At 44.9% G+C, this 12,204-nt stretch overlaps 1 protein-coding gene across 2 annotated transcripts in view; it reads left to right on the forward strand.

Moving 5' to 3' along the window:
* Positions 1-12,204, forward strand: part of PREX1 (phosphatidylinositol-3,4,5-trisphosphate dependent Rac exchange factor 1) — a 378,063-nt gene that overhangs the window by 160,655 nt on the left and 205,204 nt on the right. For both annotated transcript variants that reach the window (XM_030212317.1, XM_030212318.1), the window contains exons 6-7: positions 5,769-5,930; positions 12,021-12,154. In XM_030212317.1, the coding sequence (XP_030068177.1) occupies positions 5,769-5,930; positions 12,021-12,154 (296 nt within the window). The remainder of the gene's footprint in view (positions 1-5,768; positions 5,931-12,020; positions 12,155-12,204) is intronic.

A 12,204-nucleotide genomic window follows, 5' to 3' on the forward strand; every position in this document is an offset into this window, starting at 1 on the left:
AGATTTTTCCTGACGTTACAAAATCGACCCAACAGAGAAGGAAAGCCTTCTTGGCATTAAAAAAAAGAACGCTTGAGATAGGAGGGATGTTTTTTCTTGCCTATCCCTGTAAATGTCTTGTTAGGTTGGGCCAGGTTAAATACACCTTTTATTCACCAGATAGTCTAAAATCATTTCTTGATTCTAAACAACTGTAGTAGTTAGAAAAATGATGGGGGAATATATGCCGCCTTAATTACTTTTGATTAAAGATTTGTAATAATTCTTCCCTAACTCGGATCGCCCTTCTCAATATAATGGGGTCTAAGAAAGCTTAATGAATCATGTTTTAAAAGAAAAAGTTTTATGTTTAGGAAGTATGTTATTACTTTCTTTGATGATTTGATTTTGAAATGTTGTTATTGTTTCTCAAATAATGTGTTATGGCTGTATTTCAAAACAAGTGTATTCTTGTTTAAATGAAAAATTAATAAACAAATAGAATTATAAATAAGCCAATTTCTTTGGTGAGAGGGGCAGTAATTGAGTTCAAAGAACAGCAGTAAGGAAGTGCTTGAAGGGAGCCAGTGTTGAACCTTTACTTTAAAACCATTATATGCAGTATAAAGAATTAATGTCAGCAAAATTGGTGCAGCTAATTTGGAAGTTTAAAACATTTGCCCCTTTTTTTGATTGTAGCATTGCAGATTTGATCTGAAGTGGACCCTCATTGTGTGTGTGTGTTTTTTTTTTTTTTTTGGAGAGGATGAGGGTTGGTTAATGAGAGACTTGTCAGTTAACTTGATATTCTCCCACTTTTCTTTTCTGGGACAAAGCTGAGGTTCCAAATGTGTGTTTTAACATGGTTTATCGTTTATTTATTTACTATATCGTCACTTATTGCATTGCAAATCGGAATGGTTTACACATCTAAAAATCATGGCTATGATTTATAATATTTAGGGCCTCTTTTACCAAGTGGAGGAGTGGCCTAGTGGTTAGGGTGGTGGACTTTGGTCCTGAGGAACTGAGTTTGATTCCCACTTCAGGCACAGGCAGCTCCTTGTGACTCTGGGCAAGTCACTTAACCCTCCATTGCCCCATGTAAGCCGCATTGAGCAGAATTAGGAACAATATAGGATAGAAGGAAAATAATAAATCACTACTATGTTTATTAAAATTTGATATACCGCCAAGCCAATAAAAGATCTAGGCGGTTCTCAACATCTGCATACTTATGAATCAGAAATAGAAAAGAACTCCATTAAAATAATAGGAAGGATCATTCTAACGACAATTCAGTCACCCAGATCCTATTGGTTATAGACCTAGCATGGGTTTGCTTTGCACATCTGAAATCGGTTGCTATTAAAATAAAGATGAAGAAGTGCTTTTTACAGTAGCTAAGGTGCTACTTTGACTTCTCCTTGGATCAGCACCAGGAGATTTATGTATGACACCAGTACAGTGTCCAGAGCTATGTGGATATTATAGTGCAAGGGCATCTACAGTATCATTAAGGATTGCATTTTAGAGAGCCTCATCACGTCTTTACAGGAAGGTCTATTTATTAGGATCGATACAGTCTCTTTCATCCAAACAGGATCCGGTTGACTTGAAAGAGATTTCACTCTATAAGTGTGGATACAATGCTTCTAGATCAACCCTCGTTTGGGACCTATTCAGCATGTTGGCTTCTAAAATGGAGGGGGAAGGGGATGGACAGTATCAGTGTTAATGTGATCTTGCAAACTACAATTGAATGAACTGGGTTATCTGAAGATGAACTGCCCAGGCTTCTAGTCCCAAGGAGAATCAGGGCTGGTGTTATACAGTTGGAGCCTAGGGCAGAAACTGGACAGGGAGCCCCAAAGTCCACCTGAAGGCTGTGCATCCTTCAGCTTGAGGCAGGCTTGGAGCCCCCTGTAACATGGGAGCCCAGGGCAGTTGCCCTGTTTGCCACCCTGGAATGCTGGCCCTGAGGAAAGTCAATGCCAATACAGGAATTGGAACCAAAAAACCCAACCAACAGCAGTTAATAATAACATTCAACCAAAATATGTGTTAAAGGAATGTTGAGAGGATAGTTTTTGTAACTCGTGGGACCTTTTGCCTATGAAGGTGTCTTGAATCTTTTGGTGATGGAAGTCATTTGTCTGAAAGCTAACTTATGAAGATTTATAAAGTGTCTGTGACCAATTTTTAGCTGGTGTTTTGAAGTTTGCAAATTGCATTTCTCCCTCTTCCTGTCTCAGCGGCACATTACTTCCTGCCATTTCTCTCGCCTTTGCTATGGGCACAGCATCCTTTCTGGTGCTTGCCATCGCATGCTTTATACACATTCATTTTATTTAAGGCCAGAATAATTTGGACAAGCACATTTTCCTTGCTTGTTTAAATGGTAGATTTATTTCAACCCACCAGGCTGCATTGATGTTGACCAATCAATTAATTGCAGCAAACAGCTGTCATTAAAGTTTCATAAAGTTTTGCACTTTGACTGTTCTGCATAACACTTTCTATTTCTGGTTTCCAAAGCAAACATGAGAATGATAGAGCAGTGTATGGGTTCTTGTGGTTAACTCGGTAATGATAATAATACCCCTGACTCATATAAGCCTCCATTTCTTTAGATATATTTACATTTTTTTCTTGTCAGTTGATAAGCTTGCTCGTTATTAGAAGATCTTGGGGAGTGAACAATCTGTGCTTCAACAAGGCATGAGCACAGCGAAGAAACAGTGTTAACTTTTATGTTTGTGGCTTATTTTAGTTTTAGGTTGAATTGCTGTGGACGTCTTTGCTGCAGCCTGTCGTATTTCAGGTTGTTCTCATTTTAGTCATATTGGGCCAGATTCTGTATATGGCACCAAAACAAATCGGCACTGGGGAAAAAAAAAAACTTGCTTAGCAGTATTCTATAAACCTCACCTAAATTTTGGCGTGGTTTATAGGATACGCGTAGTGGCCATCCCCTGACTAAAATTCAGTCACAGCCATTTACGCCAACTAAAACCTGGTGTAAGTTCCCACATTTTTTATTTATTTATTTGCTGCACTTGTGTCCCACATTTTCCCACCAATTTGCAGGCTCAGTGTGGCTTACAAAATGTTACAACGACATTCACAAAATGAAAATGAAGGAGGAAAAACCTATTTGATTCCCACACAAATTCACCCATTTCCTTAAGGTGCTCATTTCTGTTAATTCCCTGCTTAAACTGGGAAAAATCCCAGCAAGGCTAGCAGTGGCGTAGCCAGACCTGACATTTTGGGTGGGCCCAGAGCTAATATGGGTGGGCACTATATATAGATATAAATATATAGAGAGAGAGATAGAGAGAGAGAGAGAGAGAGGAGACATGAGTAGTGTTTCTTGGAATACTACAAAATAATGCCTTACTTGATGATGGATTTCTAAGTATTCTGCCCAACAGCTGCCCTGCATCAAAATAAACCACTTACTTAATGTGAAAAAAAAACAATAGTTTTAAATATAGTTACATTATGTCATATCAAACTTGTAATGTAAAAAAAAAAGCATTTGTCAATTTTATTACCTGCTGTTGGGCTGGGCTGGCAGCTGCTTGGAATTACTCAATTCTGGAATGATCTTCTCGATTTGAATTTCGAAGAGAACCTTTATTTTCCAATTTCCCACATTTCAGGGCAGGGCCAAGGCAGGCTGAGGCTCGCAGTAACCCTACGTGTCGTGCGTGCACGTGCAGCTATGCCAGTTGAGTAAGCTGCCACCACGAGCGAGCGGACGGAGCTCAGGCCGAGCATAGCGAGAGCAAGGCTGAGGCTGAGCACGCCCCTGCCGCGCACAGCCACGTCCGTGTAGGATGGACAAAACAGCAACTACTACGACGCGGACTCGCTGATGATGCGACCTGGAGAAATGATCAGCTGAGCGGCAGTGAGTGGGTGCCCGCGACGGCGCGACGTGTAGGCTGCTGTAATCAGTGAGTGGTGGGTGGGTCTGAGCTGCCGAAATCGGGCTGGCCTGGAAAGATCTGAGCCAGAGTGCGAGCGGGTGCCGTCTCTGTGGTACGTGCTGCTGCTACTGCTTCTGCAGTGTGTGTGCGCGCTTGGGTGGGTGGGCCCGGGCCAAATTTGGGTGGGCCTGGGCCCACCCAAGCCCACCCGTAGCTACGCCCCTGAAGGCTAGTTCAAGCCAAGTAAAGCCTCTCAACAGAACACGTGATGATGCAAGGTCAAACAAGCTAATCAGTTTTGCTTTTCTGAGTGTAGCACACCCCCTCTGCCAGGACTTTTTGCTTGGATCGGAACTGGACCACAAAAGAGTAGCAAAGCATCTTATTTAGGCGCAGATCGGGCATGCTCTGTAACAATGAGCATAATTTTCAGGAATGCACATCACCTGCCTTCCCCTTCCGTGGCCACACCCCCCTTTGTGATCCACACATTAGAATTTATGCAGACCACTTTACAGAATAGGCTTAGAAAGTTGCGCATGTAAATTCAAATTAGTGCCAAGTATTGTGCTGATGATTGCTTGTTATTGGCCAATTATCGGCACTCATTAGCTTATTAAACAATTAAGTTGCGTGCACGAATCGGCTATGTGTACAGATTTGCACATGCAACTTTAGTCGCCGTTTATGGAATCTGGGGGATTGGGTGGAAGTGTATAAACAGTGCACAAAGACAAGCACCGGAAAGATCTGTGCTAAACTAGAATTCTGTAAACCCACGTGCCCTTCATAGGATACTAGCTTATCATGGATTTCACGCCAGCATTTACGCTTGCTAAAACCTGGTGTAAATGCTGGCACCCAACTTATCAAATGAAAACCCAGCTGTATCTTTTTCAAATTCAGTTCCAAACAGCACTAAAAAGTAATTATTTATTTCAACAAAGTGACTAATTTCAATGCATGTCCTTGACTTTTACAAACATATCTCACTCCTATAGAAAATGCTTTAAAATGCTCCAAAATAGTAATCCTTCATCAAATTATTTTCACATTTTGCAGAGCATGGACGCCTCTACCAGCATGCGGCATGTTTCACAGAATGCTACCTCAAGGCGTGGTCCACCAAAACTTATACTTGAAAAATCACACATATTGCACACTTTGGGTGTGAGGATTTACGCCAACTCAAACCTGGTGTAAATCTTGGCACGTAATTTAGGTGCAGATCCCCGGTATTCAGTAATGCAGCGCTCGTAATTAGTGGATACCACTGACCCACCAAGGCACCTCCTATGGCCACGCCCCCTTTGAGTCGCACGCTATAAAATTTGCATACAGATGTGCGCAAGTCAAAATTGTTGTCTTTCAATGCCAATAATTGATTTTTTAGCACCCAATTATTGGTGCTGTTTGGCTCGTTAGCTAATTTCGTTATGCATGCATCTCAGGATAGTGTGTAATTTTGTGCGCCATTTATAGAATTGTCCTTACACATAAATAGGGTCAAAGGGGCTTGGATTTGATATACCGTTGGGGGTACAACCAAAGAGGTTTACTTTATAGAATGAGGGAGAAAACAAGTTTGGGTTCGTGCCTTGGGCAGGCCTTCTCTAAGAGCTCGTTGACCTGCATGCTTTCTTTGGCTACATGAATGGGGGACAGTGTCAGAAAGATTGATAAACACCGTTCTAGAGTTTGATAGCAGGGCTGATTCCTGGCTGCAGTTATTAATAAACATTCACACCTTCATGGTTTTTGTGGATTTTGGTGTGTGTGTTTGTATTTATATTCAGATTGGTATTCATGGTCGGAGAGATCCAAATGTCACCTTTCTTTCTTGAACTTTAGGAACTAGCAAAGAGGACGCCCAGTAAGCATGCAGATTACCAGCCTGTCCAAAGCGCGCTGCAAGCCATGAAGACGGTGTGCACCAATATTAATGAGACCAAGAGGCAGATGGAGAAGCTGGAGGCCCTGGAACAACTGCAGTCCCATATTGAAGGATGGGAGGTGGGTTCACAATTTTGCCTTTGTCCTACTACTGAAACCAATATTTTTGTAATTTCAAGCAGTGTTTCCCAACTCTCTCCTTGAGGCACACCTAGCCAGCCAGGTTTATTTATTTATTTATTAGGATTTATTTATCATCTTCATCCTACTCCTGTTTCCCCCCCCCCCCCACCCATACCTTCTGTCTCATCTCTCAGCCCTACTTTCCTATCTATTCCAGTCATACCCAAATCCATACCAGTGTCGGCCTCCCCATACAGCCCTGAGGTAATTGTACCTCTGTTGTGTGAGGTTCTAACTTCTGCTCCATACAGTTCCCAAACCCCAGCTAACTGCTGCTTTTTGCAGATTACATCAATGTGCTTCACAACTGGACTAACTGTTCGAAGTACAGTGGTCTCAGCCTTGCCCTGGTGGCACAAATAACTGGTCAACACGAGCCACCCTAATTAGGGTTACCATATGTCCGGATTTACCCAGAAATCCAGACAAACGGGCAGATTGCTAGCCTCCCCTCACCTTAATTACTAGTGCCCTGGTGGTCTAGTGACCTCTTCCACCTTCAGGACAGGAAAGACCCCCCTCTTTCCTGCCCGGAGCGCTGCCCTGCATGCATCTTTCCTGTTGCTGATCCTCGGAGTTGATTCAAAATGGCCACCGAGAGTTGAAATGACCTCGCGAGACTTCAACTCTTGGCGGCCATTTTGACTCGGCGCCGAGGATCAGCAACAGGAAGGATGCATGCAGGGCAGCGCTCCGGGCAGCAAAGAGGGGACTCTTCCCTTCCCCGAAGAGGTCACTAGACCGCCAGGGCAGTAGTAAGGTAAGGGGAGGGTGGGCGACGGGGTATGTATCAGGGGGGAGGGGAAAATGTGACAGGCGGTGGAGCAAGGGTGTGACAGGGGCGCGGTGAAAGGGGGTGGGGCGGGGTGTGCGGTGGGGGCGGGGCATGTGTCCTCCTTTTTGGGGGACAAAATATGGTAACCCTAACCCTAATGAATCTACACGCACTGTTTCTCGTGCATATTTCTTATAGACATGCTGAAAACTGAATCAGCTCACCTACATTGAATGGCTTTTCCCTGTGAGACTGAGAGATTGTTTGTATTGATTACGTATGCATGCTTGTTAGCCACTCTGAATAATGGGAAGTGTGGATTATAAATACTTAATAAAAAAATAAAATAGATCTTCCTTCCTTTCCTGTAGTAAAGGCACTGAAATGTTGTGTATTCGAATGTTCTCAGTTTGCGACAGTGGATGGTAGTTGAAGCTCATAACGATATTCCAGTTAAGTGCCTGCTGATGGATAGACAGGAATGAATACAGTGTAAAGGAAACAGAGAGCTATTTCGGTTATGGATTTTCACAGCATGCCGTGCTCCAAAATAACTGGCAGAGCTTTCTACTCAAAACCATTGAGCATATGATCAGGTTGACAGGACTTTTCAAATTCCGCCCCGTACCCTCGGATTTTATTCTTGCCCTGGGTCTTACTGCTGCAAGAGAGCATTTTTGTTGGAGAGACTGATGGAGTGGGGTTGAAAGCGCGTGACATATATTAAACATTGAGGAAAATGTTGCCGGCTGAGACTTCCAAGACAGATGACATCGTTTCCAAAGGTCATGTAAACTTCCTCATCTTGCTGCTGTTGAATATATTCCATACCCCACCTTCCCCCCCCCCCCCCCCTCTTAAACTTACTCATGTTGAAACCTTGCTAATATTTTCCTTTAAATGTTCTTGGCTTTGTACTGAAGATGAGAACAGCTGAGATTTATCCAGCTGTGTGTTGGTTGCAGGACATAATCGGCCTTCAAGTAACCAAAGTTTAATTCACAACGTAAGCAGGGCTATGAAGCTACTTGTACCCAATCTAACAGGATGCGATTTGAGGGGCCACAACTTGAGTTTATAATTCTTAGTAGCTATTCTGAGGGTGTCTCTTTTATCTAACAAACCCGTGTCTTTTGACCTTTGAAATAGTCTAAGATGTATTTGCTAACTAGGGGGCATATTTACGAAGGAGCATTAGGTTCTTGCACTTAATGCCGCTAAGCTGAGCAGGAGTCCTCCAATTACGGTCCTGCCAGTGGGTGGTGCTGTTTCACTATTACATTTTCAATAGTGAGGGACAGGCAAGCTCTGCAGGACTCCAGGGATCCTGCATGTCCCCGGCAACTGAAAACACAATATTGAAACACTACCCCCTACTGGTAGCATATGCAGTTGGAGGACTCTTGCTCAGCTGAGAAGAAACAGTGCTTAACGCTTGTTAATGTGACTTAGGTGCAAAGGTCCTGTGGTAACTGTGGAGGGAATATCCAATGCATAGCCACCGAGAGGGGAGAGCAGGGGGGGACAAAATTCCCTGGGCCCGGGCCTCCAAGGGGGGGGCCCAGCACTGGGGTCTCTGTCTCTCTCTCTCTCCTGCTCCTGACGGGACCCGAGTGATTGCGTCCCGACAGGAGCAGAAGAGAGAAAATTCCGGTGCCGCGGCGGGGCCCCCCTTGTTGTATGGGGAGGACCCGGTGGAGCATCTCCAGCGCTGCTCTTCCGCCGAGCTGCAGGGGTAGGCAATCAGCGGAAAAGCAGCGCTGGAGGAACACGTTTTCTGCTGGTAGGGCCTCGGAATCCCCGCCAGCGAAGGTAATTGGATTGTGTGGTGGGGGGAGGGCGGCTTTGCCCTGGGCCCAGTTCAGTCTCTCGGTGGCCCTGGTCCAATGTTTCCCGTGCACTAATGCCACTTATTGAGGTGGCATTAGGTAAACCCGTGCTAACTGCACATTTGACAGCACACATTACCTACCGTGCCCTGACTACAATGTGCAGTTCCCGCCCAATCTCTGTCCGTACCCTGCCCAATCCTGCCCCATCCCTTGCTAAGCAGATAGTACAAGTCTTTTACAGTGCAGGCTGTTTTAATGCACCCTATATTGTGTCCAGGGGCACTGTAGAATTCTAGGGTCCGATATTCAGCTGGCAGCAGTAAGCGCTTTGTTGACTGCCACTGGCATTAAACCTGGAAATTTAATGCCGGGCCATGTCTGGACACCTGCACTGAATTTGAGGGTTTTCGGAGTCAGATTATTGTATAAAGATAGGACTGACTTTTACCCGGTCCTATTTATGCAGTTTACCTGGCTAGTTAACTGGCCAAGTGCCAACTCCAACCCCAGAACGCCCCCCAAAAACCCGACCTTTTGGTTCAGCTCTAACCGGTTATTTTCTGTGCCACTAATCGGTAAAGCGCCACTGAAAATTAGCGGTTAGCCTCGAACTGGCAATATAACTGGCTCTAGGAGCTGTTTCTGGCCAGTTAAATCACGTTGTACATCGACCTGCTATTGTTTTTTAATTTAGTGCAGGGGTGACCAGACTCAGGCCTCGATGATCGGAAGCAAACGCAGACACTAAAGGCCGTTAACACGGGACTAGCGCCTGCGTTTACCAACGAATGATGATTAGAAGGCCCGTACTGCAGCAAAAATGAGCTCACCAGCGATTAGCACTAATCAGATGCTAATGTGGGCAAATGATAGTAGTACTTAACTTCGGCAGCAATTATACACACGAGTTTGACTACTATCCGTAGTTTAAAAGCTATAAGTTATTTACTTTTTGGAATATGAGTGTTGAAGATTGCAAAAACAAAAAATGTGAAAAAAAAAAATCGGGTAGATCTATGAAGATGTACACAGCGCCATAATTGTATGGGACGCTGTGCCCAAATGGGAAATACTGTTGATTAGTCTGATGATCCCTGTTTTAAAAAAAAACAAAAAACAACTTATTAGGTGAACTGAAAATATGAAGAATATGTGAGTTTGGACTGTGGAACACATAGAATTGTGGATGTCTGGGACATAATTAAAGCATAGTTTGAAATAAGTGGAGGAGTGGAGTGGAGTGGAGTGGAGGAGTGGCCTAGTGGTTAGGGTGGTGGACTTTGGTCCTGAGGAACTGAGTTTGATTCCCACTTTAGGCACAGGTCCTTGTGACTCTGGGCAAGTCACTTAACCCTCCATTGCCCCATGTAAGTTGCATTGAGCCTCCCATGAGTGGGAAAGCGCAGGGTACAAATGTAACAAAAAAAATAAAGTCCCCACATCAATACTGTCAGGTCCTTTCAAGCTGATAAATTGGACACCAGCATTTACACCAGGTTTTGGCGGGCATAAATGCAGGCTTCCAACATCAGGTGCAAAATGTGCACTAAGGTAGTATTCTGTAAAGGGCACTTGGTGTGGACAACTCTTTATACAATACTAACAGTCATCCTGGCGTCACTCAGAGCTCCTTTGTCTAAGCGGCAGTAAGCCCAACGCAGGCTTACCACTCACTGTACAGGAAGTACCGCCGAGCTACCGTAGCAGCCCAGCAGTACTTCCCACCCCTAGCATGCTGTCGTTTCTGGTTATACAAAAATGTATTTATCTTTGTAGTGCCGGAGTGTACACGTCGGTAATCGGGTAGTGCCAGTCTCTGACTGGTTACCGCTGGGTTAACGCGGGAGCCCATACCGCCACCTCAATGGATGGCGGTAAGGGCTCCCCCCCTGAAATGGCCACACGGCAAGTACTTTACTTGCTGTCTGGCCATTTCCTGTAGGAAAGTGAGACTTCCCGTTTACCACCTGCGGTAAAAGGGGGCCTCGGCGCCAGTGGTGTAGATACTTTGGGGCCACGGGGGCCTGGGCCCCCGTAGATTTGGCCCTGGACCCCCTGCCAACGACCCTCTCAACTCCCCCTTCCGACGACCCTCTCAACACCCCCTCCCGCCGCCAACCCACCGTCAACCCGCCGTCGCCGTCTGCTACCTTTGCTGGCAGGGGACCCCAACCCCCGTCAGTCGAAGTCTTCTTCCCTCGTTTGGTTTCCGATTCTGACGTCCTGCACGTACAACGTGCAGGACGTCAGACTCGGAAATCAAACGAAGGAAGAAGACTTCAGCTGGTGGGGGTTGGGGTCCCCCGCCAGCAAAGGTAGGCGATGGCGGGGGTGGGCGGGGGTTGAGAGGGTCATCGGCGGGGGGGGGGGGGTCAAAGTTGTTCATGGTGGTGCTGATGGCGGGGAGGGGGGTCGGCAGCGCCGGGGAGGGGGCTAAAATGTGCCCCCTCACCTTGGGCTCTGGACCCCCCTCCCGCCGAAGTCTGGCTACGCCCCTGCTCGGCGCATGTGTAAAACACGCGTCGACGCCAGCACCAGCCCCCTTTTGCTGCAGCTTCCTAAAAGGGGGCCCTCAGTGTTCTCATTCCTTTTACCATTGTTATGCCCATCTCTGCCAGTGAGGCTGCATCCGCCGAAACACGGCCCATGTCGGGTCTTCTCGTTTTTGTGCTTGTATAAATCTGCTTTGAACTATATCTCCCTGGAGGATTGGTCATTGTGTCGTCCTCGACTCCTGCTTTGGTGTCTAATTTTGGGCACCATTTACTGACTTGCGCCCTTAACTTCAAAATTCTGCTTAAGCGCTATTCTGTAAATATGCTCTTAACTGACACAGTGCAAATTTGCGAAGGGGAACTCAAATTTTCATGTATAATTTAGAGAATACTGTAGGTATTATATATATTTGCTGCATTTAGGTGCTTTCACTAGCAAAAAGTGCTTATGCTTAACTTTGAAATGCAAGTAAATTATTATTATTATTAGCATTTGTATAGCGCTACCAGACGCAAGCCTGATACAAAGAGACAGTCCCTGCTCAAAAGAGCTTACAATCTAAATCCTGTTAAGCTAATATTTTATAAAGTAAAGTAGGCACTTTGTAGAAAATAAACTTCTTCCAGGCAGTTAATTATGGAAATGCCCTCATAGTGTGTTCTCATTCTGTGCTTGGTGAAAAAATTGATGAATTTTAATAGCTTGAGATAATACCTCATTTAAAAAATTACATGTTTCACTTATATATACTGTCATCTACCAACATTTGCTTATTTCCGATCTGACGAAGAAGGGCAACCTTCGAAAGCTAATCAAGAAATGTATTAAGTTATGTCCAATAAAAAAGGTATCATCTTATTTTCTTTTCCATGTTTGATTTCTATTGAAAAAATTACATCAGAGGTGCTCTGTCTTTGGTTTTAGGGTTCCAACTTGACAGACATTTGCACACAGCTGTTACTCCAGGGCACCTTGCTAAAGATCTCAGCCGGCAACATTCAGGAAAGAACTTTCTTTCTCTTCGACAACCTTCTCGTCTACTGCAAGCGGAAGTCCAGGTGAGGCTCAGCTGCTCTTTGCTTTTTCATTTTGCGTCGTCTTTCTTCCT

The sequence above is a fragment of the Microcaecilia unicolor genome, chromosome 8 (assembly GCF_901765095.1).
Source record: "Microcaecilia unicolor chromosome 8, aMicUni1.1, whole genome shotgun sequence".
Taxonomy (NCBI): domain Eukaryota; kingdom Metazoa; phylum Chordata; class Amphibia; order Gymnophiona; family Siphonopidae; genus Microcaecilia; species Microcaecilia unicolor.